General features: G+C 37.8%; 1 protein-coding gene across 2 annotated transcripts in view; it reads left to right on the forward strand.

Moving 5' to 3' along the window:
- The window catches only part of NAV3 (neuron navigator 3), a 350,852-nt gene extending 338,634 nt beyond the window's left edge, over nucleotides 1-12,218 (forward strand). For both annotated transcript variants that reach the window (XM_047066485.1, XM_047066486.1), the window contains 5 exons: nucleotides 951-1,022; nucleotides 1,631-1,827; nucleotides 3,036-3,154; nucleotides 7,420-7,623; nucleotides 12,099-12,218. In XM_047066485.1, the coding sequence (XP_046922441.1) occupies nucleotides 951-1,022; nucleotides 1,631-1,827; nucleotides 3,036-3,154; nucleotides 7,420-7,623; nucleotides 12,099-12,218 (712 nt within the window). The remainder of the gene's footprint in view (nucleotides 1-950; nucleotides 1,023-1,630; nucleotides 1,828-3,035; nucleotides 3,155-7,419; nucleotides 7,624-12,098) is intronic.
- Nucleotides 12,219-27,808: the final 15,590 nt, after the last annotated feature.

Genomic DNA, 27,808 nt, shown 5'->3' on the forward strand with positions numbered 1-27,808 from the left:
TGGATGCTATTAATGTGAGAAGCTTCATTAATATTATAACGCATTTTTAAAAACTCCCTGTGCATTTTTTCAAACGTCTGTTTATTCCTTCAACACTTAGTCCCAGGCAACTTTTATGGAAACATGTTTTACTTGATGGTGTTAGCTTCTACAGATATGCTGAAGGTCTGAAGACCAGTATCCATGACAGAATGGATCGAGGAAATGAAGAACTAAAATGAAGCTTTAGGGCTCTGGTTTCATTTTTACTCCATATCAAAGTTTCAATTCATCCTTCCCATAAAGATAAATTTAATGCATTCAGATATATCTCTTTCCATTAATGAGTCTAATTTTTAACTATTTACTCTGAAAGTAAAAGGTTGAAGTCGGATATAAAAAAATCTGAAAACCCACTAAAGAGTCACTATAGTATGGCCTCTAAAGAAAGGGTATACATGAGCAAGCTAAATATTAGTTTTAATGGTGCAAATATCCCAATTAATCTCTGCTAGAGATTTTTTAAATGCTAAAAATAGATCAGCATAAGCACTGAAACAAGAATGCAAATTTTCTCATGTTATTAAGAAACTTTAAAATATCTATGAAATAATAAAAAAAAGGAAAAATTAATGCATTTGATTATAATTGTAAGAGCCATAAGATATCATAGTGAAATGAGGCTACTGTGATTATTCTATCTAACCTTTTTATCTTATAGATGAGTAAACTCAGACTCAGAAAGGTAAAAGAATTCTCCTAGGATGCCAGACCTGAAATTAGACTCCCAAATCCAAATTTCCGCTCAATGATCTTTGTTATTTTTCAACCTAACATGACAGTATTACCCTTTTAAAGCCTAATGTTAAAATGGAATAATCCATATTTACCTAAATTTTTTCTTAAGGCAATTTTAATGTACTAATCTCTTTTACCTTCAGTACATCCACACATTTTATTTTATTTTCCAGTCCATATATTATTGGAACAATGAATCAGGGAGTTTCTTCATCACCAAACCTAGAGTTGCATCACAATTTCAGGTAAAGATAAACCGAATGTTTTACTTTTATTATTATTATTTATTTTATTTTTTTGTAGCATCTCTTTCTCTTTGCTTTCGGTTAGTGTTCTTCCATTTGTACATTGACAACTCCTGCCCATGGTGACCTGTGGTGTGAAAATAATTCTCACTTCTTCTGACATTCTTTCTCGAGCAGACGTTTTGTAATCCTCAACCATAATCAGAAGTGTTTCTTTAAAAACAAGAGAGAGAGAGAGAGAGAGAAAAGAAAAGGAAAGAAATGTTTGTCCTGCTCGCATTGTCACCAGCTAAAGTAGAGCATTTTTCTTCTAAGTGTGAGGAATGTGAAGAGAGTTCCTATTTCAGGATTTGTGATTCTCCTACAGAAGACGACTCAGCGTGTATACTCCCACTCACTTCTGACACACAAGAGCTTCCCTTTAGCTCAAAAAGAAAAGTTAGTTGCTTTATATGCCTCTAATGCTAATGGATCTGTAACCCCTTTGAGCATTAAAGTGAGCCACCAATTAAAATAGGAACATTCTTAATTTTAATTGGAAAGAGAATGCTGTGGGCTTAAAACTTAATTTATTTAAAGATTTATGATTTTTTTTTTCCTTTTTGTAGGTGGGTGCTATGCGCAAACCACACAGAACCAGTGAAAGGATTTTTAGGCAGATATCTTCGAAGAAAACTGATAGAGATAGAAATTGAAAGGAATATACGCAATAACGATTTAGTCAAAATTATAGATTGGATTCCTAAGACATGGCATCATCTCAACAGTTTTTTGGAAACACACAGTTCTTCTGATGTTACCATTGGTGAGTTCCAAAATTGCAATATGCCATTTTCCAGGAACTAAGAGTACGGTGCTGAAGATGGCCAGATTGGATGGTAGAAAATAACAAGTGAAGCTAATTTTTTCAGGCTTCCAAAGATTTAAGTTTTCTCTTTCCCTTCTGAAAGTTTGCCTTCTTCTAAGCTTTATATCTCTGATTACATTCATTTTGGCTGACAATTATGGTTTCCTAAGATTTGACTGAAATCAAATAAGTTTAACATAGACAAATATTTAAAAATCAGATAATCATTTGAAATAAATTGTTATCTGTTTCAAGTCCTTTCTTATGCTAAAAACAAATTTTATTTTATTTTTTTATTTAAAATTTTTTTTAACATTTATTCATTTTTGAAAGGCAGAGAGAGAGAGAGAGAGAGACAGCATGAATGGGGGAGGGGCAGAAAGAGAGGAAGACACAGAAACAGAAGCAGGCTCCAGGCTCTGAGCTATCAACACAGAGCCTGACGCGGGACTTGAACTCATGGACTGCGAGATCATGACCTGAGCCGAAGACAGCCACTTAACCGACTGAGCCACCCAGCCACCCCTAAAAACAAATTTTAATCAGTGATTCACATCAAATATAGTTGTGAGAGAAGATTTTAGTTAGAAACACTTTAGGTGTTTTATGGATAATTGAAGTTGTTTTATATTTTTCATTGAGATAAAACTGAATTACTTCCTGTTAGTTGACATAAAGATGTTTATTTTTCTATTCCTCCTTAAATTGCATGTATAAAAGTCTCTTTCCCATACTGATGGATCATAAAGATGCAGTTAATAAGATACAATGTAAATGAGAAGAAGAATTTAACATTTGAGATCAGAAGACCAAAGCTGAGTCCCGTTTCTGCAAATAATGACATATTTTATATTTGGCAGTTTATTTCAGCTCAGTTTCATTATCTGTAAAATGGGGCATGGGGTTTGGATTATGACATGTAAGGTTTCTCCAACTCTAATATATTATATTTTAGATTAAGATTTTAGGGTCAAAGGAAGGGGAATTCAGAAGAGTGAGTCATCAGTAAAATGTACTTTGATAATAATCAAGCTGGGCAAGATTATAATTTCTTAAGAATCCTGCAAGGCATATTATTACTTCCCAAAAAATGATGTCTGAATATTTATGTGTTCAGGTTGTTAAATGTAATGCTTCTCAAAAATGGTTTGTTTTCTTCTTCTTAGGTCCCCGACTTTTCCTTCCTTGCCCTATGGATGTAGAAGCTTCTAGAGTTTGGTTCATGGATCTCTGGAACTATTCTTTGGTTCCTTACATTCTGGAAGCAGTGAGAGAAGGTCTTCAGGTATAGCACTCAACTTTCTTTACTGTTTAAAAACAAACAAATAATACCATCCTTTTGAAAGCCAAAAACACTTTTTTCTCTCAGTATATATACAGAAAACTGAAGGCATGAACTACATAAAAATACTGGGAAAATTCTAAAGATCAGCTAATATATCGCACTTTATTTATCTATGTGTTCTCTTCTGAGAGTAAATATGTAGAAGAAAGAGAAAACACTTATTCCAACAACCACCCATTTAAATCCAAATTTATTGCCATGGATAATAGCAGTTAGTTGATAGCCAGTTAATTGGACAGTGCTACATCTTATAAGACAGGCATGTTTACATGGGTCTTGAACACTTATTCTTTTATCATGTAATTTGCAACAAATAGTTTTTGCTTACAGGTTCCCTGTTTTTAGCATGTTTCATTTTTTGAAGCCCTTTAACGTCACTTGTAAGATCCTTTACTATCTTGAGGGAGTGCTCTAAATTCTAAGGCAGTTGACTTTTTAAAACCTATGGTAGGGGAGGGCCTGGATGGCTCAGTCGGTAAAGCGTCTGACTTCGGCTCAGTCTTGACCTCACAGTTTATGGGTTCAAGCCCTGTGTCCGGCTCTGTGCTGACATCTCAGCACCTGGAGCCTGCTTCAGGAGATTCCGTGTCTCCCTCTCTCTGCCCCTCCCCGACTCATGCTCACTCACTCTCTCAAAAAGTAAACAAACACTAAAAAAATTAAAAGTAAAATAAATGAAAACTATGGTAGGATCGAAAAGAATGAAATCTTGCCATTTGCAGTGTCCTTCCCCTTTCTTTCCCAGCATGCTCTCCTCACCTAGTATAACAGTCTGGCAGCATTTGGAACCATCATGATGGTTCTGGTGAACATGATAAATATTATGCGGATGAGGATGTTCAGAGATAATAACCCTAGAGAATGCTATCAACTGGTTTGCAGATTTAAATAATCCATTTTCGTATTTTAAGAGTATGAGCCAATCTAGCCCCAGTAAATGGTTTCAACAAAATAAAAGACTATACCAAAGGTTTCTGTTTTTTAAGTATAATATATCACTTTTCTGGATTCCTCTAAAACTACTAGGCTAAGATGTGAGTCTCTCAATTTCAATCATTTATGCAAAAAAAAATTATATGAAAATGTATAATATTCTAGAAGTCATAATTATGAAAACTAATATCTAAATGAATTATATGCTTTCTTCAGATAGTTTCAGTATTAATAAGCTATCATCCAAGTCTTTATATATAAAATTCTCTTTATTTTGTACTTGCTAATACATATAAAGAAAAAGAAGCTTTTACAAACTCAAAAACATTAATACCTAAGAATACTGAGCTTCCTTAGATATCATTTTTGAAAAGGGCATAAGTTCTAGGGTGCCTGGGTGGTTCAATCAGTTAAGCATCTGACTCTTGGTTTCTGCTCAGGTCATGATGTCAGGGTTTATGGATCCGAGCCCCATGTTAGGCTCCGTGCAGACAATGCAGAGCCTGCTTGGGATTCTCTGTCTCCGTCTCTCTCTGCCCCTCCCCCACTCATGGTGTCTCTCTCTCTCTCTCTCTCTCTCTCTCAAAATAAATAAACTTAAAAAAAAGTACCTAAGTTCTTTTTTTAATATTTTAATCAGTATTATTTATAAAACACTATTCTGAAAATTATAATTTTATACAGCTTCCATTTAGGCAAACGTATGACCATTAGAGTAATGTGTTTCCCAGACTAAAACTGGGAGATATTTCAAAATTACTATTTTTTTAAGTTCACTTATTTTGAGAGAGAGATAAGCGTGCATGCGCACAAGTAGGGGAGGGGCAGGGAGAGAGAATCGTAAGCAGGCTCAGCACTGTCAGTTAAGAGCCCAATGTGGGTTTAAACTCATCAATCTACGTTCAGTCATGACCTGAGCCAAAATCAAGAGTCGGTCACTTAACCAACTGAGCCACCCAGGCACCCCTCAAAATTATTTTTGAAGAGGGGTAGAAATGTCTTGTTTCTTGCTGTGGGTGTAGATGTTTAGTAATAGGTTAGTGTGAATACTAAATCAACCATGATGCGGGGAGTGTAGAGGGGGAAATCTAACACAATGGAGAGAAAAGAAATCCAGAAATCCATTGGCAGATGATATTCCTGGGGTGGTCCACATATATGTTTTCTGTAAGAGCAGGAAGAAAAGGAATCACATGTGTTATAAACCATTTCCTTGGATTCAAAACCTTGAATTAGAACAAGAGGTGAAAAAACAAAGCCTGACTGCAAAGATGAAAATCTGAGTTGAGAGGAGTGGAAAAATTTCTTTTTAAATGAATGCTTTGATGAGGAACCATATGGGGATACTCTCTGCCAGATGTTCTAGTTGGGAAAAAAAAAAAAAAAACCTCTGGTGATAACAATGGATTCTGATTTTTATTCTGGTGATTCTACCTTTCTTGAAATGTGAACAATCTACTTATAGTATTCTAAATACTTAACTATATCTGCTTTCCATTACTTTTATATAGTATCTATTTTACTCTGAAATATAGAATTGGACCTATTTAGCATTTTATTTTATTTATTTATTTATTTTAATATAAAAACATTTCTTTTTTTTTTTTACATTTTTTTTTTTTTTTGAGAGACAGAGACAGAGCACAAGTTGGGGAGGGGCAGAGAGAGAAGGAGACACAGAATCCAAAGCAGGCTCCAGGCTCTGAGCTGTCAGCACAGAGCCTGACGTGGGGCTCGAACTCACAAACCATGAGATCATGACCTGAGCCGAAGTCGGACACTTAACCGACTGAGCCACCCAGGCACCCCAATATTTAGCATTTTATTAGCCACCTCCAATTTTGCTCTCCTTGGTGATTCATTAAAAGGTTGGCATCAGTTGATTCTAGACTTTCATATTCTTTTTGTAACATATATTTTCCAAGAAATATAAATTTTAGTTCAATTAGCTTAACTTGTATAGCATGCTTTGTCTTACAGATCTATAAAGCAGGTTTTTAACTAGAGAAAACTTTTGCTCCAAAACAAGAGAACTATAAAAAAAAAAAAAAAAAAAATCTAGGATTTCTACTCCTGCCATCATCTCCCAGGAAATACACAGATATCAGGACCTGGCCTCGTCTCTCTCTCTCTCTCTCTCTCTCTGTCTCTCTGTCTCTCTGTCAAGTCAAGGCTGACACAACCCTGCATAGTTCCTCCAGGAGAAACCCAAAAGATAATTCGAAGGCAATCCATGTGTCTTTTATGGTGTCAATGTCCACCATTTTGCTCTTGTCTAACTGAACCACAATAAGCCATAGAGAACAGCTCACAGTATGCTATCTGGGACCAAATATGCACCTGGTAACCAGGATTGCCCTCAGTCGAGCAGGTCAAGGAGAAAGGGAAGTACATCAAAGAACAAGTTTGCCCATGTTACTGCTGTCTCCTCTTCATTTTAGCTTGTCTTTCTGTCCCCCTGCGGCCTTGTGATTGTTTACAAAGTCCCCTCTACCTCTTTCTCTTCGGTGTGCCCTTCTTAATAGTTTCATTTTTTCTTCCAGCTTAAAAAACTTTTAGCATATCTTGTACTCGTCTTCTCCCCTCGAATCCACTGCCAGTACTTTAACAAGGCTTTATTATCTCTTTCATACTGACTCTCCTTCCACTTGAGTCCTTCCATTTCCCATTTTTCTCTTCTTTTACCACTGACCTTATAAATATATATCTAAAAAGAGTTTTTACGGGGAACAGTGAAATTATTGGGGGAAATTAATCCAAAGAAAATGGCTATCAGAGAAAGGATCCTTATTTTCAAAGAAAGTTTGAGTAGAATGAGGTTGACAGAGAAAAAGTCTCTTATTTGATTTATCATCTTCCCAAAGTGCACTTTAGTAGAGAACTCTGTTTACTGTCTGGCATGCCTTGTTTCAGTTCTCCCTCACTGGAACATTCCTTTCTCAGCTGTGAGTTTTCTTTTGGTTAATAAAATTACTAATGAAGATAAATGTGCGCCGTGATATTTATATGCGTTTTACATAAACCTCCCTCACCCTGTCTCCCAAATGGTGACCACCTAGCCCAAATGGTCAGCTTCATTTTGTTTCTCCTTCAAGTTTCAAGAGAGATATGTACACAGATGTGTATTTATAATCTGAAAAGTTGTATACAGACACAGTCCGCTTGAAAGGCCCCTAAGAACTCAGGGTGCAAAGGAATCAGTAAGTTAGTGTCACCTGTTTTACTGAATAGAAATATATTTTATATTTATTAAATATGTAACCATTTTTTAGATGTATGGGAAACGGGCACCTTGGGAAGACCCCTCAAAGTGGGTGCTTGACACATACCCATGGAGCTCAGCGTCTCTGCCTCAGGATGGTCCAGCATTACTTCAGTTGCGACCAGAAGATGTTGGGTACGAAGGCTGCATAGCCACTAAGGAAGCCACAACCTCAAAGCACATTCCACAAAGTGACACGGAAGGGGATCCTCTGGTAAGAAACTGATGTGTGATCCTTCTAATATAAGTTTAATTACAGTGTGTGGTCATCACTATTTAGCCATTTGTACCAAGGATATAGTTATCTTAGGTAGGATTTGGTACTGTCCTGATATAGGTATTTAGTTTTAACTCTTACCTTTGGCCTGCTTTCATTGGGTGAAATTCTTAAAGGCCAACCTTGAATGCTTAAAAATCAAGAAACACTAAAACTAGGCCGTATTCTATGACCCTAATTTTTATCTCATTAGGTGTAAAACTGTGTAAATAAATTAATAAATCTTCGACATTACAGACTCAATTCACTAGGTATTTAAGAGAAAACTGAATTTTGTGTTTAAATTTTAAAAAAGAAAATAATGTAACATACACTTGGAGAACTAAAGAATATTTTACATATATCAACTAGTTTGACTAAATTTAGAATTAGTCTTTTGTTGCCTGTGGTAAAGAATAAACTGACTTGGAAATCAAAGGGGACTTATTCTCCCTGATTCTCCCTGTCCTGCTTAATTTGCAATTGTGTGTAGCTTAATAAAGATGAGTAAAACTCCAAAGTATGAGTACTCTGAAAATATTAAGTAAAGGGTATTATTAGGAAAATATTTTATCTTTATGTATTTATTTTTTTATGTTTGTAGATGCATTTGTATAGATTGGTATCAAATGTAGTGTGTTTATTAGCTTACCATTCTAAAGAAATCACTGGACTTGCACATTCCATACAGAAAGAAAAGATACTGAAAAAAAAAAAGCCATTTTGCTACTTAAAACAAATGAATAAAAAAGAAAATGATTAAAAATCATAACTTATGATTATACCCAAGAACATAAAATGACTTGATATTTTATGGAATATTCCTATACCCTCAACCCCAATACATATACAACGTTATCATCCCAGATGACCATTTTTAACATTTTGGGGGTTACATGTGAACAGCCTCAGAGATTTTTAAGATCTTTTCCCCAGCAAAGTGCACTCACACACAGGAAAATTTGCGTACTATTTCAAAGGCTTCCATAGAGTCATGGAAGTATACGTATAGACCTGCTTAGAGTCCGGGGGACTCCTATATAGGACTTCCTATATTGGACTTTTGCTCTAGACCATCAAATCCTTAAGGGCCTAGACTTGTATTTTTATTACAGGTAGCTGGCCCTTTAGCTTGTACATAGCTTGAAATCAACAGTGGTGGAGGGATTGGTTTGGATGCAACATAATTGTGAGCATACACTAATTAATTGCTTATAGAATGGTTAACATTTAACAGTAAATATAAGCTTTAGAGTACAAGTATGGGCTATCACATATGAATTTTTTTTTTTATTACTTCTAGTCTTACCTTTGTAGTGTTGATAGACTGTGTCTGCAGTAGGGAGAGGTTTTATAGCGTTTGTTTTGAGAATTATACTGTAGAGTAAGTTATGCCCTCAGCTTTCCCAATTCCCACACTCCTCATCAGCTAAACCCATCCAGCAATCTTCCCTGGCTCTGAATGCTCTTGTCTTCTAGTGTGGAAAATCTCCCATAGTGAGGGAAAATTAGTGTTAAAAAAATCTGATTCTTAAACAGCTGCTCAACTAAATATCTCAAGAAACAGGGATTATGAAATGTTAAATAGCAGAAGACTTATCTAAAAGTAAATCTTTGGATCAGGCATATTCTGATAAAAAAATAAATATTCTCTTGATCTGCTTTTATTGTAGTTCTATAATTACTAGCATCAAGTAAAATATATTTGCGGTCCAATCTAAATAAAAAGTATTTGGAAAAAATCCACTATTTAATGTCAGAAATATATATTTGGATATGAACAAGGATTCAGGTTTTTGGTGCATCTCCCAGTATTTGATTCATTATCAATAAACTCATTCATAGTCCCATAAGTATTAATAACTATGTACCCAGAGCTAAGACCTGGTGGTCAGGACATAAATAAAATATCATTTCTGATCCCGAGAAGCTCACAGTCCATTAGTGGAGAGAGATGTCTACTTATATAAATTATAGTTAAAGAATAGTAGTCACATGCTAGGTGAAGTTGTGAGTCCATTGAGGAAGTGATTAGAAGAAAGCTTCACAGAGAAGGAGATACTTGAGCTGCATCTGGAAGGATGAATAGAAGTTCATCCTTGGCTGGAGAACATCCAAGATTAAGGTTGGCTGGAGAACATCCAAGATCAAGGAAGCAGCAGGGGAACTGTGAAACAGTATAATAAAAATGATGAGTTTAGGAAGCTATATGCAGATTGGTGAGATTAGAACAAAAGGGGCAAGAACAATTGAAGCTACAAAAGTCTGCAATTGCTACGTTATGCCCAAGGCTTTTTTATCTCTGAAGGAATCACACAGATAATGAGGCATTACCAAAGGTGTTTGGGCAGGGCACTTAACTTACCTTAGCTAGATTTGCAAGTTATAAAGATCACTTTGGTAACAGAACAGAGGACAGATTAAAAGAGAGAGGCTGGAGGCTGGGAGCCCAGCAGATTTGTAAATAGCAGGGGTGATAAGGACCTGACCAAGGACAAGGCAGAGGAGAGGAGGGAAATTCTTGTGCAGAAAATAATGATTTATCCCCATGACTATTGATTCAGATGTAACCTTGCCCCCTCTTGTAATCTCCTTTGACCTGAACTGTGAGAAAGCAAAGTAAATCCCTTGTGTACATTTATTATGGATCTGAGACTTGGAACTTATTCTAACAAAATGTATTTACTATATGGCACAATTTTCATAGATTAAGACTTTAATAACACTTCTGTTATATCATAAAACGTTTATAGCATTCAGCATCCAAGCGATTTGAAACATTTATGAGTGAGATAGAATAATAACCCTTTAAACAGACTTCATTTACAATTTCTACTCTTAGTAAATCAGGAGGACGCTCAACACAAAATTGCGTTTCACAAATTCTCTTTACTCAAATGTTTGAACATACAGCTGGCGACTAATGTGGGAGGAATTGACACCAGAAAGGAGAGAGACAGTATGAATGTGAATGGAGGTTAGGGTGTGTGGGTGACAGAGAGAGAGGGAGAGAGGGAGACAGAGAAAGGAAGCGTTGATGGAGATTTGGCTTTTTGCCTTATTGGGTTTGAGAGATTGTCACTACTTTCAAATCTGTATGTAGCTGATTGAATAAATTCAGAGAGTTAGACTAACAATTATGTTGAAAAATATTGTCCTGAAGAATATGAAAATGACTTTAAAATGTGCTATAAACTGTGAACTTCTTGGTGAGAAAGGCATACTTGCTGTAATTGGTGATTATCAGTTTATCATTTATTTCAAAAGCATTTATTGAACACACATTTTTACACTGAGCCCGCAAGCATGCATAGCCTAACGTATCACTAAGGGATCCTTTTTTAAGATTTTTTTTTTCTTTTGGATCAGATTCTCTATTTCTCTAGGTTGGAAAAAAAAAAAAAAGAACAACTTTGATGACTTTATAAAATAATACATTAGTCTGCATTAAACAACAGAAAGATGATTACAATTTATAGAATCCCTCGACAAGAAAACAAGTCCACTCCTTTCATGAAGACAGGTGCCAGTTTTTCTGCGCTTTCTCAAGTGGTTGCACAATCCATCCACAATTTGCTTTTAAACAATTCTTCTTTTGTCTCCAAAGTGGGTCTGCAGATCTTACCACAAGCCAAGCAAGGTGGCTGCCTTTTATTTTGTAAGACATGGAAACGCTAGCTGTCTTTCTCCCCAGGTGCTTTCACGCATATGCCCCTTTTACTGGAACACATATTACCATTGTCCTATCAGCTGGGAGACCTGAGACAGCTGCTGCTGTTCCAGAAGGCGGCTCTTGTTTTCAGTGGCGTAGCAATCATATTTTAGCCAGAAATTGCAACAACGTCAGAAACTTGACAGGGATTCTTTCCTTCTCCCTCTTCCAACACTCATGGTCGGCTTCATTCACTCACCTCCTTGGAGGTCAGCTCCTGAACAGCAGATGGTGTGCTTGAGTGCGGCAGCTGGCTTCATTCCCTTCCGTCCCCTCCTTCTCTCAGGGGAGCGCGAGTGGGCGCCAGTGTGCGCGTCTGCGTGTGTATGAACATTCACGACTTTCCGTTGCCATTCAATGCTTTCTGCTTCTCCCCGCCAAAAAGCTAGGCAGCTTGGCGAACTCTCCAGCAAAAAGCCCAGATGTCCAGCTGTGATAGGGTTTCCTTCCCAGTCGCCCTGCTGGAGCAGTATTCATTCACGACCCCAAATAAAAGAGCTGTCTCGAGGCCCTGTTTTGTCCTTATGGTTTGGTGGCGTAGCCGTGTTTGGGAGAAACCGTGTAGGAGCTGGAGGCAACTAATAAAAATCTCAGATTGTTTTCCCGTTTCACTTGGACGGGATGAGACGGTGCCTCCGTGTGGCTCAGGGCCGTGTGTTTTGTGGGGCTGGCTCGCTCACTGCATCACTGCCTACATCGATGTCTCTTTTTCTTTCTTCAGATGAATATGCTAATGAAACTCCAAGAAGCAGCCAATTACTCGGGCACACAAAGCTGTGACAGCGATAGCACCAGCCACCAAGAAGACATTTTAGACTCATCTCTCGAATCTACTCTCTAGAGGGTGAAAAAAGTTAGGGGAAGAGACTCATGCTTTTTCGAAATGTGTAAAAAGTAAAGTATTTTCACTAAACCACTGCCAGTATGAAAGCACCCTGTCAGGGGCCCTGACCCAGAGTTGTGGTCTCCAAGGAGGCAGCTGAACCGAGTCTGAACCGCCAAGATGCTAAATTGAGATGGGAGCTTAACTTTATTTTGTTTCTAGGCATTTTTATATCCGTGGAGTGACGTACGGCTCCACTGCTCAACTGGAAAGGACCCTAATGACAGGGCAACCGAATAGATTGCACACGGGATAGCCAAACTGGACTTTATTTTTCTCCTCTTTAAAAGTTTACAGTGCAGACCTTTTTTTGTCCCCTCCTTTCCGTTTCCTCTGACGGGCCGTCCTCCCCAGGCAGGGCCCCTTCTCCGTCCAGCCTCCTTTGTGCCACATGGTGCTGGTCCCAGGGCTCCAGTAGTGTTCGTGTGGTGCGCTCACCCCATTGCAAAATGCAGCCGCGAGGCCAGCCCTCCATCAGCACAAAGGGAATTGTGCTACCGCCAGGAAAACACTACTGCGGCGAGCTGGATACGTGCCAATGTGATTCCTAACTGCCACGTTCACACGATGTGCTCCGCCCACTTTTCCGTGTATGAGTCACAGGTTTTATAAGGTTGTTTTTACCACAGTGGTCTTTGTAAACCACCTGCCCACTCCCTTAACAAGAGTTTTATACCAATTACTAGTCGACACTGACAAAAGGCTTTTTAGGGCTTCGTTCGTTTGAGCCTTTTCAGTGAAAGAAGGAACATTTCCTATGGTGCTGTCTCACTGCCTTAAAACAGATTTCTACAACAGTTTAACAGCTGGTTTAAATCCTAAACCACTGGTAATTTCCACTGCCTTTTCATTTACAACCAAGCAATGCCAGTTAATACAATAGCCTCATCTCTATAAATCTTTTTTTTTTTTTTTTTTGAAGAATTGGTTAGGAGAAAAAAAAAAAATCAGTATTTTTACCTGGGGTGTTTAGATTGCCCTTTCTCCAAAATGTTCAAGTAACCCGGAAACCCTCTCTGACCGTCACTTAAAAGCGAAGACATGTGGCTGAACTCCATCCAGTTATAGGCAAGAGAGTTTTAGAAGGAGGGAGATTTGGAGATGCAACATGAGCACAACTGTCTGGCTTTCCTCCCCGATTCCTTTTCTTCTTATTACTGTTACTCTTAGTTTTGAGCATGTCGTTTCGATTGCTATTGTCGTACATGAGAAATTCAGCATTAAAGAACACTGAAGCAGTGTAGTCACTGTGGAAGAGGAAGCGTTTATACTGTAAAAGAAGGTTAGATTTGCACAGTCTACTGGGTAGGTATTGTAAATAATCATTTTAAAAACTCGCACAAATCCAAACAGACACACACGAAAATGTATCTTATCCCGTTGGTGTTAAGCGGTGTTTCGCTTGCTGAGATTTCCTGTACATTGCGAACAAATACAGAATGCAAACCCTCGAAGCTGTTATTATCCGGCGTGTTTGTCCTGTACTTACAGTTGTTATGACTATGCAGGAGCTATCAGTGCTAGAGTGAGCATGCTTCAAAACTGTTCATGAAGCCAATACGTATTTGGAAAAGAAAAATGTCCAAAAGTGCATCTGTTGTGGCAGGCTTTAAAGAGAGTGCATGAAAACTGATGGGAATCATTGGAGAAGTTACCACCATCCACAGGACGGGTCTTTAAGTTTTTAGAACCGAAGGGCTAGGCCATGGTGTAGACTTGTTCTATGCACGTGAAAATATGTTGCTTTCAGGAGGTGCAATTGGTGCTACTCTCTGTGACCACCCGTGGGTCAGTTGCTCTAGAACAATAACAACACAAGACATCTGTGCAGTTTTCAGAGTGTCTCTAAGTCTCTAGGTCCTACCCGGTGCTATTGCCCTAAGGGAAATCTGAACCGAATTTATGCACATAGAATTGTCACCCTGACTTTGAAGCCTCAAACATGGATCAAAGCTGTTTTGAAACATCACTATATGTAGCTGGATGAGTGACTAGTTGCCCTTGTATAATACGTGATCTAAAACAATTGCTAATCTTTCCCTGCCATTTCGAGAAACACAGTCCAAACATGATCATAAACAGAAATCCCTGCAATACATCCCAGTAGGTTCACCTAGTTTACAACTTAAACTAGTTTGTGAAACATTTGTCTGTAAACATTTTATATTTTGTACATTTTTGATGTAACATATCATGTAAATAGGCAGAAACAGTGAAATAAATCATCTGAAAAGTTTTGTAGTCTTTGTAAAGCCCCGACAATAAGTACTTGGTGTCAATGGACTTAACTGGATGATGTATTTTCTATTGGTTTATTGTTCCTCTAGCTTGTAAACCAGCTTGCATATATTTTTTTGCAAACGTGCACCCTGTATCTGTCTAAATTATTACTTTGCCATTAAAGTGGAATTATTTATTGACAACGAGGTGTGGTGTCTGTGTATGGAGAAAAACTGAATAACCATGTGCCAAAAGTGTCAAGCTTTCAAACATTGCTTGTACTAATACGCCATCAACAGGGATGTGTGTAAATTTTCATTTTTTATATCTTACAGAAAGAACCACATAGGTTTTAATAAATAAACTAAGGGTACTAGAGATAAATAAACTGAGGGTACTAGAAATATTTTTTAATGAAATTTATTCAGTGAGTATTTTTAGAAAACTGTGACTAGTGTAAATGTTTGATTATAAAATAAGAATTGATATAAAATAGAATATTGATATTACCTAAATCAACTTAAGTGTTTCTTTGTGTATATTTCATTAAATCCTCGAGTTTCTAAAATACTTATTTTGAGAGAGAGAGAGAGCATGTGGAAGGGGCAGAGAGAGAGGGTGGCTCTCTCTACACTTGGGTGGCTTGGTTGGTTAAGCGTCCAATTCTTAGGCAAACCATAAGAAACTCTTTTTTTTTTCTTTTTAAGTTTACTTTTGAGGAGGAGGGTGGCAGAGGGAGAAAGAGAGACAGAGAGACAGAGAATCCAAAACAGGCTCTGCGCTGTCAACAGAGAGCTGGCTGTGGAGCTCCAACTCACGAACTGTGAGATCATGACCTGAGCCGAAATCAAGAGTCAGCCACTTAACCAACTGAGCCGCGCAGATGCCCCAACTATTAGAGACTCCTAAATTCAGGGAACAAACTGAGCGTTGCTAGAGAGGTGTTGGGTGGGGGGTTGGGCTAAATGGGTGATGGGCATTAAAGAGGGCACTTTTTGGAATGCGCACTGGGTGTTGTATGTAAGTGAGGAATCACTAAATTCTATAGCTGAAATCATTACTACACTGTATGTTCACCAATTTTGATTTAGATAAAAAAATAAATACTCTCAAAAAGAACAAAAAGAAAAGAAAAGCATCCAACTCTTGATTTTGGCTCAGGGTCATGATCTTACGGTTTTGTGGGTTCAAGCCCTGCATCGGGCTTTGCAAACTGACCGCATGGAGCCTACTTGGGATTCTCCCTCTCCTCTCTCTCTGCCCCTCCCCTGCTCACGCTCTCTCTGTCTCTCAATAAATAAACTTTAAGAAACTCAAAACCCTACTTATATTGGGGCACCTGGGTGGCTCAGTCAGTTGAGCGTCCCACTTTGGCTCAGGTCATGATCTCGCAGTTCATGAGCTCGAGCTCCACATCAGGCTCTGTGCTGATAGCTCAGAGCCTAGAGCCTGCTTCAGATTCTGTGTGTGTGTGTCTCTGCCCTTTTCCTCCCCACCCCCCTGTCTCTGTCTCTCAAAAATAAACATTAAAAATGTTTACAAAAACCTACTTATATCATCCAAATATACATTATATTTACTGGAGTTGGAACCTAAGGTATTTTGAAAAAAAATTCTAATATAAAGGGAGTTTTTATAATCTCAATTAAAAAATTAGGCACCCCCCCCAAAATTATTCTGCTTTAACATATTTTAGAACTAAAAGTTTAAAAGAGGATTTAATGAGGGGCACCAGAGGGGCTCAGTTGGTTAAGTGTCTAGCCCTTGATTTCGGCTCAGGTCATGATCTCACAGTTCGTGAGATCTCACAATTCTCTCTCTCCCTCTCTCCCTCTCTCTGCCCCTTCGCATCTCACTCTCACTCACTCACTCTCTCTCTCTAAAAATAAACTTAAAAAGAAAAGCATTATCTTTTAATTTAATTTCCTCATGTAGAAAAGAGAGAGAGTAAGGATACCAACCTGTAGGGCTGTTGGAGGACTGAGTTAAGATCTGTAAAGCACTTAGAACAATGTCTACATTCATGGAAACTTGGAATAAATGTTAGCTGCTGCAATGACACGGCCATGGTAAGAATTATATCAGTAGTGTAACATATTCTCAGGATTCAATTTGTAAACTGGTAATATTAGAGTCTTGCTAAAAATATGTCTTCCATCCAGTTTTCTCACCTATAAAGTGGGATAATTATAGTATCTATTCATAAGATTGTTTTCAGACACGGATAGAATGAATGATCACATGAATTATATTTGAATTCGGAGAAATTCAAATGTCTTCATTTCAGCCTTTTGGATTTTCACATTGAAAAGGCCCTATGTTTTTATAAGAAATAAGCCACCTTAAAAATGTCTAGTTCTATGTCTTTGATCAGTGAAGATGTTTAAAAAAGAAGTTTCCGTTGTGTTTTGTTTTATTGGGTTGTAGGGTGGCACCAACAAGTAAACTATTTCATTACAGAGTGCAGTATTATTTTTAGTTTAGTGGAAATGATCTGGATAACGATGCAGAGGATTTCTTCGTGAAGTATCCGTTATCTCTTAGGTAGGAGTTCATCAATAAGAAAGCATATTCATAGAAATTAAACATAAGACATTCTGAACTATTATCTTAGTAGAGGAAAATGAACGTTGTCAAGCTCTTTTCCACAAAATTGTAAAAAATAATAATAAACTTTTCCTTTGTCACTGGAACTTTTAACAATTCACCTTAATATTTTAGAATAGCATGATATTAAGTTGATGAACAACGGAGTGAATGATTTTTTACATTGATTATATGTTAAAATACTGTTAATATATTGGGTTGTATTAAGTATAGTAATATAAGTAATTCACCTGATTCTCTTTACCTTTTTAACGTGGCTGCTAGAAAATTTACCATTAAACACATGTTGCCCGTGTTTGTGACACACATATTTCTATTCCTGTCGGATAGCACCAGTATTGAAAGACTGATCTTTATAAAATGTAAACGTGATCACACACCCCCTCTCTTTTATATTTCATGTTAACGAATAAGATTCCAATATCAAAGGACAGTTCCTTTCTCAACTTGGATTTTGCTTCTCCCTGAGCTGCCTTTTTCACACATCCAGTGCCCCTATTTTGGTTCTGTTCTCTGTTATTGTAACCTAATTGCAGACCTGGAAGTAATCACTGAGACAATAACCACAGCTTTCCAGACAATTTACCTATGAGCATGTGTCAGAGTTTTATTATTATCTTGCTACATGGGAAAAACCTCTAGTGGGCCAATTTAAAAGTTTCTCTCCTTCACCCTTGATTGTCGGGTGGAGGCAGGAGTGACTGGTTTCCCAAGACCAATATTTATCCCATAAATAATTAAACAATTATGGAAATTGCGAAACAAATTACCAGAGTTCTGAGCTATTCAAATAAGGAGATTGCTAATTATATCAAGCGATAACATTTTGTCCCAGACTAGGTTTGAAACAATATTTCTTTTACAGTAATTTACTTCCTTTTACCCCAAGGCCTTTACACAGTCTCCAATCCCATTACCTTAGATAAGCCTTTCTGGTCCTCCAGACTAAGTCAAGACTGATTTATTTGCTTTCCTAGAAATTATATATAATCATCTTACATAATATATATATTTTACAGGCTTATGCCACTTATCATGCAATCTCAGGGCTTAGGATATAGCAATATAGTGTATTCTGAATGCATACATATTGAAAAAACTATTTATGTACATGGAGATAGCAACGGAACTTTAGCTTTTGTAAAACAAAAACACTGAACCCAAGAAGAGCCACTATTACAGGTGAGGAGCTTCCTGGGAAGCCATATAAATTAAAATCTATGACCAAGAAGGGCGCCTGGGTGGCTCAGTCAGTTGGGTGTCCGACTCAGCTCGGGTCATGATCTCACACTCCGTGAGTTCGAGCCCCGCGTCAGGCTCCGTGCTGACAGCTCTGAGCCTGGAGCCTGCTTCGGATTCTGTGTCTCCCTCTCTCTCCACCCCTCCCCTGCTCATGCTCTCTCTCTGTCTCAAAAATAAATAAAAACATTTAAAACAATTTTTAAAAAAAGCTGTGACCAAGGAAGGAAGTGGATAACCTGAGGGTGTGTGTAACCCCGTACAGACAAAATACTGCCTCCCACTTAGGATTTGTTTTCCCTTTAGATGTAATGTACTACCATACTTTCTACCAAGTTTTCTTTTTCTTTCAGCTTTTCAAGTTCTTTGAAGATGACTTAGTTATATATAGTACAATTTAAGCGTGTGGGTTTTGGGGAAATGGATAAAACTTTTGGAAGTGTAGTGCTAGAGCCTAGAAGACAAGTGGAGGCTGAAAAGATCAAAATAGGAATTCTTCACATAGAAATGAGAAGTGGAGTTGTGAATTTCATTCTGGGATGTTTTCCCACAGGAAAGATGTTGACCAAGTCAAGAAGACTGGGAATAAAACTTGAGAGGTGTGGTGGACATCTTTATAGTTCACTTGGCCTTTATTTTCCAATTTGCATAATATATCTATGCCCATTTAATGTGACATTTATAAAGAAGGGGTATAATGTAATGGAAAGACCATTAATTTGAAGTCAGAAATCTGTATCCTTGTGATGTTTTGTGATTTGTGCAGGAACAATCAACTAACCCATCATCTGTGTTCATCTAGGTTTTATCCCCTAAAGATGGTGATAATTAAATACACGTAATGTAACAGAAGTCATTCTAGACATCATTGTGATACAAATGATGTGTATTTATCAGGTCCCAAAAACCATATTCCCAGGGAATAGTAGAAAATCTAGAAGTCTAGTCATAGTCCATCCATGAACACTTGAGTCCTTGTATTTTCAATAGCTGTATTCAGTGTGTCAATTTGAGGCAGCTGGGTATAAGATGTCCAAGGTATAGAAGCTGGACCAAATTCCCAAATGGTGGAATGATCATTTGCCTAACATGAGCACCTCTCCGAAGGTGAGTTGCCTAGTTCCCAAATGGCTGTCCTGGTAAACTGCTTTCATTCCCTTGTCTAGCCCTTCTGTGAGTTACCACTGGTCGTACGGACTGGCAATCTCTGTAGTTGGTTTCTGGTGGGCTAGAAACTCTGAGAGTGATGGGGAAATGCAACCAGGAGCCTGGTATTGGTTGAACTGTGAAGGTCAAAAGCAAGCACAATGAACAGCCAGAGTCAGGCTCAAAGTGATTGGAGATAAATCCTCCAGTCTGGCCACTGGAAGCTAGAGGAGGGTGTTTTCCATACCAGTGATTTCTCAGAGGAGGGAAATACACATGGACTATGTTTGCTGGGAGGCCTCATATTCTGGACTCTTGCAGCACCTATGATAGAAATATGAGAGCCACACACACAATTTAAAATTTTTCAGTAGCCATATAATATTAGAAAAGTGAAATTGATTAGAACAATGTACTTTATTATCCTAACATATCAAAAATATTATCATTTCATCATATAATCAAGCTGAATGTTACTTTATTTTATTATTTTAATTTAAATGTTTATTTTTGACAGAGAGAAAACCACAATGAGAGTGGGGTGGGGGGTGTGCAGAGAGTGAGGGAGACACAGAATCTGAAGCAGGCTCCAGCCTGAGATGTCAGCACAGAGCCCAAGGCGGCCTCGAACTCAGGAATGGTGAGATCATGTCCTGAGCGGAAGTCGGATGCTCAACTGATTGAGCCACCCAGTTGAGCCATTCAGCCTCAAGCTGAAATGTTTTAAAGAAGATGTTTAATATATTTTGCATTTTCTTTTATTTTTTAACTAAGTCTTCAAAATCCAGCATGTATTTTATACTTATAACGCATGTCAATTTGGACACAATCTTTATCAGAAGAACCAGATTTGTACTTAGAATTCAAAAATGTACAGTTAAAAAGTAGATTCACATAGGCAACTTATTCCAAACAGAGTTAACATAAATTGAGCATGAGTTTTAAGGTTAGATTTTTGATAATTACCATTAAGTTAAAAATTAAGTTCTGGGGTGCCTGGGTGGCTCAGTTAAGTGTCTGACTTAGGCTCAGGTCATGATCGCACAGCTTGTGGGTTCAAGTCCCACATTGGGGTCTACGCTGACAGCTCAGAGCCTGGAGCCTGCTTCGGATTCTGTGTCTCCCTCTCTCTCTCTGCCCCTCCCCCATTTGCTCGCTCTCTCTCTCTCTCTCAAAAATAAATAAAAACAGTTAAAAATTAAAAAAAAATTAAGTTCCAAATTGCTATATATGTATTTCTTATTCTGCAATCCCACGATAAAGGATGCCTACTCATCCTACATTTGGATAAAGAAGGAACTTTCCTCAAATTGTTTTGTTTTGTGTTTTTTTTTTTTTTTTTGGCCTGTCAGGAAATGATTCTCTTCTTGAGATTAAAAACAAACAAAAAAAGAAAGTGTAACCATTCAAAGACATTTTTAATAGTAGAATGGCCCCCAAAGCGAGATCCGAACTTCACTGCAAAACTATCAATAATATTGACATACATGAATGCAGAGAATGTTTTAAGAGATTAGAGACAGAATAAGAGAAATATCTACAAATACATGAAACATGGGTTTGTGTACTAAATATGAACGAGAAGAAGCAGATTAAAGCAGTGCTTTCCCTGATCTGCATAAAATATCCCTCAGGGCGATTCACTTTCCTTGCCCACATTCACTGTTCACCAAACAACATTCTAATTGCTAATCTGGTTTCCTAGAAACCCTGAAACCTGTATAAGTATTTCTCAAATATTACGTGTTTTTTTTCCCCTTATATATTGAAGTTCAGTGATTATTTCTTTCCTTGACTACATTTTTTTAAAGTTCTGCTCCTAGAAATTTAGTTCATCTGCAGAAGCCACAGAGCAGACTATAAAGAACATTCCGCAAGTAGTCCTCTTGCTAATGTAGCACAGTAATTAGCCTTTTCTTTTTTTAAATAGTGTGCTCTTCAGCTGTTTGCTTTTTTTTCAGCATCAACCAAGAGTTTTATTAACGAGCTTGGAAAAAAAAAAAAAAAACATGTCCGTCATACTGGTGGCACATTCAGAAATTTGAAATTATTTTTTTTAATTTTTTAAACGTTTATTTATTTTTGAGACAGAGGGAGACAGAGCATAAATGGGGGAGGGTCAGAGAGAGGGAGACACAGAATCCAAAACAGGCTCCAGCCTCCGAGCTGTCAGCACAGAGCCCGACGCAGGGCTCGAACTCACAGACTGCAAGATCATGACCTGAGCCGAAGTCAGTCGCTCAACCGACTGAGCCACCCAGGCTCAGAAATTTGAAATTATTAATAGTCCAAGCACACATTGGGGTTGAAGTAAAATGAATTGACAATCCTACCAAATAAAATTATAACTGGTACTAATGTTGTATTAACTGTCAGCCTGAAAATAAAATGCCATTGGCATAAGACACGAGTGAAGAGGAAAGTTTCTGGGTGACCAGCTGGCATGAGAATGATTCCTGGGTTGCTCCTGCAGGACACCATGGATTTGCAGTCTGCTCTGGAAATTTCCTCCTCACAGAATGAATTGCAAAAGATATGCAGGACCTTCAGAGAACTAGAAAATAGACCATGTGCAAACAGATGAAAACATTTTTCCAGCCAAGCAAATATTGATACTGCTAGAACCCGACCTGCAGTTACTGTGTGACCATTAATTTCAAAGAAAGGTCAAGTTGCAGATTTTAACATCAGTAAGGCAAAAGTGGGACAGGAGTTTGAACATTGTAAGTTTGAACATTCTATAGAAAAATGCCATAGGCAATTTTACATTACCTTTCATTGAGAAATCAACCCAGGGGTTAATTTGAAGGGGGGGAAAAAGATTTTGTGGCCAAAGAAATTGTAACTTCTGTAACGTTATGATGTGTTAATAATAATATCATAGAGATATACCTACAAAGTAGTGTATCCAATTTTTAGAAAGTATTAAAAAATTATGTTAAATAACTTTATATAACTCTTCCAATAAACCTAAAGAACAAGTGGAATCCTAGAGTAAACTCTACTGTGCAATCAAAGGAGAACAAGTTAATTAAATGCATGCCTTGTTTAATATGCATAGGACGCTAACAGGAAAATGCCAAAAGAAACAACAATGATAGTGTGACAGTTATATTTTATGTAAGTTTTAGCACTTCCAAACAGATACCAAGAATCCTCTGTGTTCTCTAAAGTTATGATATTTGTTTTATTTAATGAACATCCATTATCTTATGACTCCGCTGCATAAACAAATGGCTAATTTTGAAGGCACTGTAAGTGCCAATGAAAGGAAATGTTTCTCATTGCCCCACATTTTGCCCTTAGGCCATAGGGAAGAGACATTTCACCTGGGAAGAGCAGAAGGACACTGCATCTTCCCCTCCCCCCCCCAAGGGTGAGGGGCTTGTGCAAATAAAGTCCTAATATTCTGGAAAAGAAGAGTGAGGTGTGGCGGGCTGGGGGGTGGGGGGGTGGGGTGGGGGGGCGCTAAGCCAGAGCCCAAAGAAGTTGCATTTGTAAAAATCTCACATGAAGATTATGACTCGGGTTACCCTTAAAACTTCTCCAAGGCCCTAACCTGCTCTTAAAAGCCCTACCCTTCACTTGAACTTGCCCAGAGCAAGAGTAATTTATGTGAATAAGACAGGCAACTGTTCACATTTATCTACCAGAGGGCAGACCAGTCGCTTAAATCCGCTTGTGTGCAAATCCAGTTTACCAGCTTTCAAGCAGTAAGCATCCTTGGGCAGAGTCTCTGAAAGCAGTGGGAAACACATACTGGGGAGATGCTGAATCTCCCCCAGCTTTTTCACCCACAGCTGAGTGAGTCCAACTGACTTTTGTCTTCAAGTTGGTTGTGTCAGGGGGAGCATAGTTGGGAAATCTTGGTAGCATCTTTAATAGAACTCACATAGGCCCACTTTTAACTATAACAGAAAAATTTGAAAAGAAAAGGAAGTAGTAAGATACTTGAAGCTAGATAGCTATCATGTCTTTTCAGTCGTATCTGTCCCTTCGCGTCCTTGAACAGTGCCTTGAACACACTAGGTGTTAACTACACTGAATAAATGAGAGTCTTCTAAGGGCTGCAAGAGAAGGTACTTACTGATTAATCATATTTACATTTAAGAAACAGTTTAGCCAAAGAATGTTGTTACTGGGTCATGAAACGAAAACAAATTTATTCCCAGAGCCACTTGGAATAATCTTTCAAAATTTGTTTGCCAAAAGAGAAACTACCTCCTATGGAGTTTTTAAACTTTCCCATATTCAGTACTTGGTATTCAAGCTAGAAAACTTTAGGGATGCAAATAGTCACCATTTATTTATTATTTTTTTATTAAAAATTGTTTCGTGTTTATTTATTTTAGAGAGAGAGCACATGCGAGTGGGGGAAGGGCATGACTTTCCTTTGTGCTGACAGCGGAGAGTCTGATGTGGGGCTCGAACTCATGAACCATGAGACCATGACCTGAGCTGAAATCGGATGCTTAACTGACTGAACCACGCAGGTGTCCCTGGTCGCCATGTATTTAAAGATACATCCTTGTATCCTCGATCAAGAATAAATAAAACTGATTTGTTTAGGGGGACATTAAAGGGTTTTAAGGACACAAGTATCCCCAGTTCATTCTTAGGGAAAAAAAAAACGTTAAGGAAATTTCCCATCCTTTTGATTTACCTCAATGACCTAACATTTACCTCAATGACTGAATATACAGAAAATATCCACAAAGCCAATAAATTGTCTCTATTAATGCACTCATGCATTTCTTCTAATGCTTTCACCCATTAGCCAAAATGTGGACAATTTTATTTGCATTTCAAGTCGAAAGATTATTTCTTTTGAATGCCTTTAAGTAATGAGCATGAGAAGCACCGTGCATAGTTTGTTACATTAGAAGATGGAGGAAAGCTAGACCCCCTTCCATCTGAACCGGCTCAGCTCACCTTAGTTACACCAGAGCTTGCAAACTAATGCCTGTTTGATTGATGCGTACTAACTGATCTACTAACAATTTTTAAAATAATTTTAATTGCTTTCTATATTACTTTCCTGTTGCTGGGTAATAACCACATAGATAGCAACCTAAAACATCACCCATTTTTTAGCTCCCAGTCTGTAAGTCATAAGTCAACCGGGCTCCATTGGGTTCTCTGCTCAGGGTCTCACAAGACCAAAATGAAAGTGTTGGCTAGAAGGAGCTCTTGCTTGAAAACTCCAGGGAAGAATTCATTTCCAAGCTTATTCAGGTCTCTGGCAGGATTCAGTTCCTTGTGGTTAAAGGACCAAAGTCCCCATTGTCTTCCTGGCTGACAACCTGGGACTAATCTCAGCATCTACGGGCTTCTCAGTCCTTGGGTTCAGCCTTCTATAGTTTAAAGGCTACCAAAAGCCTGTGGTATCTTTCTATTGCTTTCTTCCTTAGATAGTATGTGATGATATTAGGCCTACCTAGATAATCAGCCTTCTGCCACAAGATGTAAAAGTCATGGGAGTAATTCTTAGAACTATGCCTACCACACTTACCAAACTTCAACATCAGGGTATAGATATCCACATATCTGATTCCCCTTAAAATCGTAATTTCTAGCAACATTGGGCCACATTCCACTGTTACGACTGGCTACACTTGATAAGTGACGATGTCTTTCAGAGGAGCATTCTCCAATGGATTGTACCAGCCCCTATTAGTGCACGTCCACCTGGTTCACCCTGTACATATTTTAGTTTTCAACAATTGCATTACGCAATAAGTAACACTGCAGCGCAACATTTCTGACAGAGTGCATAGTCATACCTCTTCAAGCCTAAATTTATCCAGGAAACTAATCATCTCAATGCTATCTGCACTTTAAAGATAATGAGACCATCTCAAGCTATACACTAATGTTCCGTTTGCCTCTCAAGACTGATTCTTGTAATAACATCCCAATAACTTAGTAATTCTGAGCATGTTCTGTCTTTGGGGCTGATAAGTGAATAATATTGCACAAATGAAGTGCTACCACTGAGTTAGCCCATGCAAAGGACACAAATGCACTCTCAGTGGACAAATGTATTCCCGTGTAATCATGCCAGCAGCAGAAAATGGAATCTGTCATAAAAAATAAATTATCCAAGAGTCAGACCATGTTCACACAGCTTGGCACTAAATTTCATTTTCCTTGTTCTTCAGCTGAGAGTCTAAATAAACACGAAACAGTCTGAAAGATCGCATTGTTAGTCAAAGTTGGATTCTACAGCCTCTGAATTCAGATGTATGAAACCATGGCAGTTGGGAGGCCTGCTGCTTCTCATGTGCTGGTTTCTCTGTGATCACGCCCTCAGTCAGATTTTCCGGTTTCAGAAGGCGTACAGGTGCAGAGAGAGGTGGTGCAAAGCGAGTTGGGGGTGAGTGTGGAGGGAGGTTGGGGTCAATGAGCGTTAAAGTAATGGGATTAGCTACAGTTGTTGTGAGCTAGATTGTGGAGGTTCGACATGTCAAGGTAAGAAATTTGGAAATCATTCTATAGTGAACAGGGATCTCATTTAGAGTACCAAGACAGTACAGCAGTTAGAAGCATAACCTTTGGGGGGCACCTGGGTGGCTCAATAGGTTAGGTGTCCAACTCTTTTTTTTTTTTTTTTTTTTTTTAGTATTTATTTTTGAGAGAGAGAGACACACACAGAGTGTGAGCAGCAGAGGGGCACAGAGGGAGAGAGACAGGATCTGAAGCAGGCTCCAGGCTCTGAGCTGTCAGCACAGAGCCCGATGTGGGGCTTGAACCCATGAATCATGAGACCATGACCTGAGCTGAAGTCTGATGCCTAACCAACTGAGCTACCCTGGTGCCCCTAGCATCCAACTCTTGATCTCAGCTCTGTCTTGATCTCAGGATCGTGAGCTCAAGCCCTGTGTTGGATTCTGCACTGGATGTGGAGCCTACTTAAAAATAAGCAAGTAAATAATAAACAAATAAATAAATAAATGCTAGATTTAAAAAAAGAAATAGCAGCAGCAGCAGCAGCAGCATAGCCTTTGAAGCCAGATTGTGTGGATTCAAATGACTCGGGACAAACTATTTTTATACTGTGTCTTAATATTTATATGAAATATTAATGAAAGTATTAATACTATACAATTATATTAACAGTATTAATATTAATATTTCATATAGACATTCAGCTAAGCTACTTTCAAATTCTTGACTATGTGAGCAAATAAACGCTTGTTGTTTTAAGGTACTAAATTTCATGGGTAATTTGTGATGCAAAAAGTTGCTTTAGTAATATTTTGGAAAGCCAACATTTGACAGGTATTCAAAAAAAAAAAAGGTACAGCTGTGCTGGCTATTACAGCAGCTGCCAGCCACATATGGCTATTTAAATTTAAATTAGATAAAATTAAATAAAATTTAATATTCAATTTGCCAGTCACATTAGCTACATTTTAAGTAACTCTATAGCCACATGTGGTCAGTGGCTATTGTATCAGATAGTGCAGATATAGGAAATTTTCATGAGCTCAGAGGGTTCTACTAGGTAGTGTTACTCTGGAGCAATGAGGCTCATATTGGAACCTGCAAAGACTTAGGAAAACATGAATATATTTTTTTATTTTTATTTGGATTTAAATATATGAGATGTTTGGCATGATGATTATTTTTTTAGAAATAAACACCTTCTGAATCATTTAGACAACCATCTTAAAACCAAATGCTGTAAATGAATTTCTGTGCTTCATTAAGACCTTGAATTTGAATGTTTATAATGGAGTTCCAAGCAGGCAGTGCTGCTCTAAATGTTGAGGGCTATTGATAAAAGAACTAAGTCAAAGCCATTTTATAACAATGGGTGCATAACATGTTGGTAACGTTAACCCCATCATGTCAACCATGCTGAAATAAAGGTTAGTCATGGGAAAACTGGTTCATCGTCATAACACTTTGAGCATTCAGTGATTTACTTTGAGCAAAACAACATTCTCTTCATATGATATTTATTACCTTAATTTGACTATTATTGATTATATAGTTTTTTTTATATTTGTAACTGGATAGTGGTTATGAATACATAGTTTTATTCTTATCCATTATTTTGTCTTATTGTAGAAAAAAATTATTATGATCATACCAGAATTCCATGATATTTTTCTCATTTAAAAGTGATGCCTCCATAATTCAGATCTGAGGGGAAAAATCCTAGAGCTATTTTATCTATCTCGGTTTGCAATTCCCTATTTCTGCGTATCTCAGTTTCAATTTTTCTTCAACTTTTTATTCAAATTCTAGTTAGTTAAATAGGATCATAGTGATTTCAGGAGTAGACTTTAGTGGTTTATCACTTACATATGACACTCCATGCTCATCAC

The sequence above is a fragment of the Lynx rufus genome, unplaced genomic scaffold (genome assembly GCF_022079265.1).
Source record: "Lynx rufus isolate CCGP_SWC_20201006 ecotype Redwood Valley unplaced genomic scaffold, mLynRuf1.p SCAF_7, whole genome shotgun sequence".
Classification (NCBI taxonomy): Eukaryota; Metazoa; Chordata; class Mammalia; order Carnivora; family Felidae; genus Lynx; species Lynx rufus.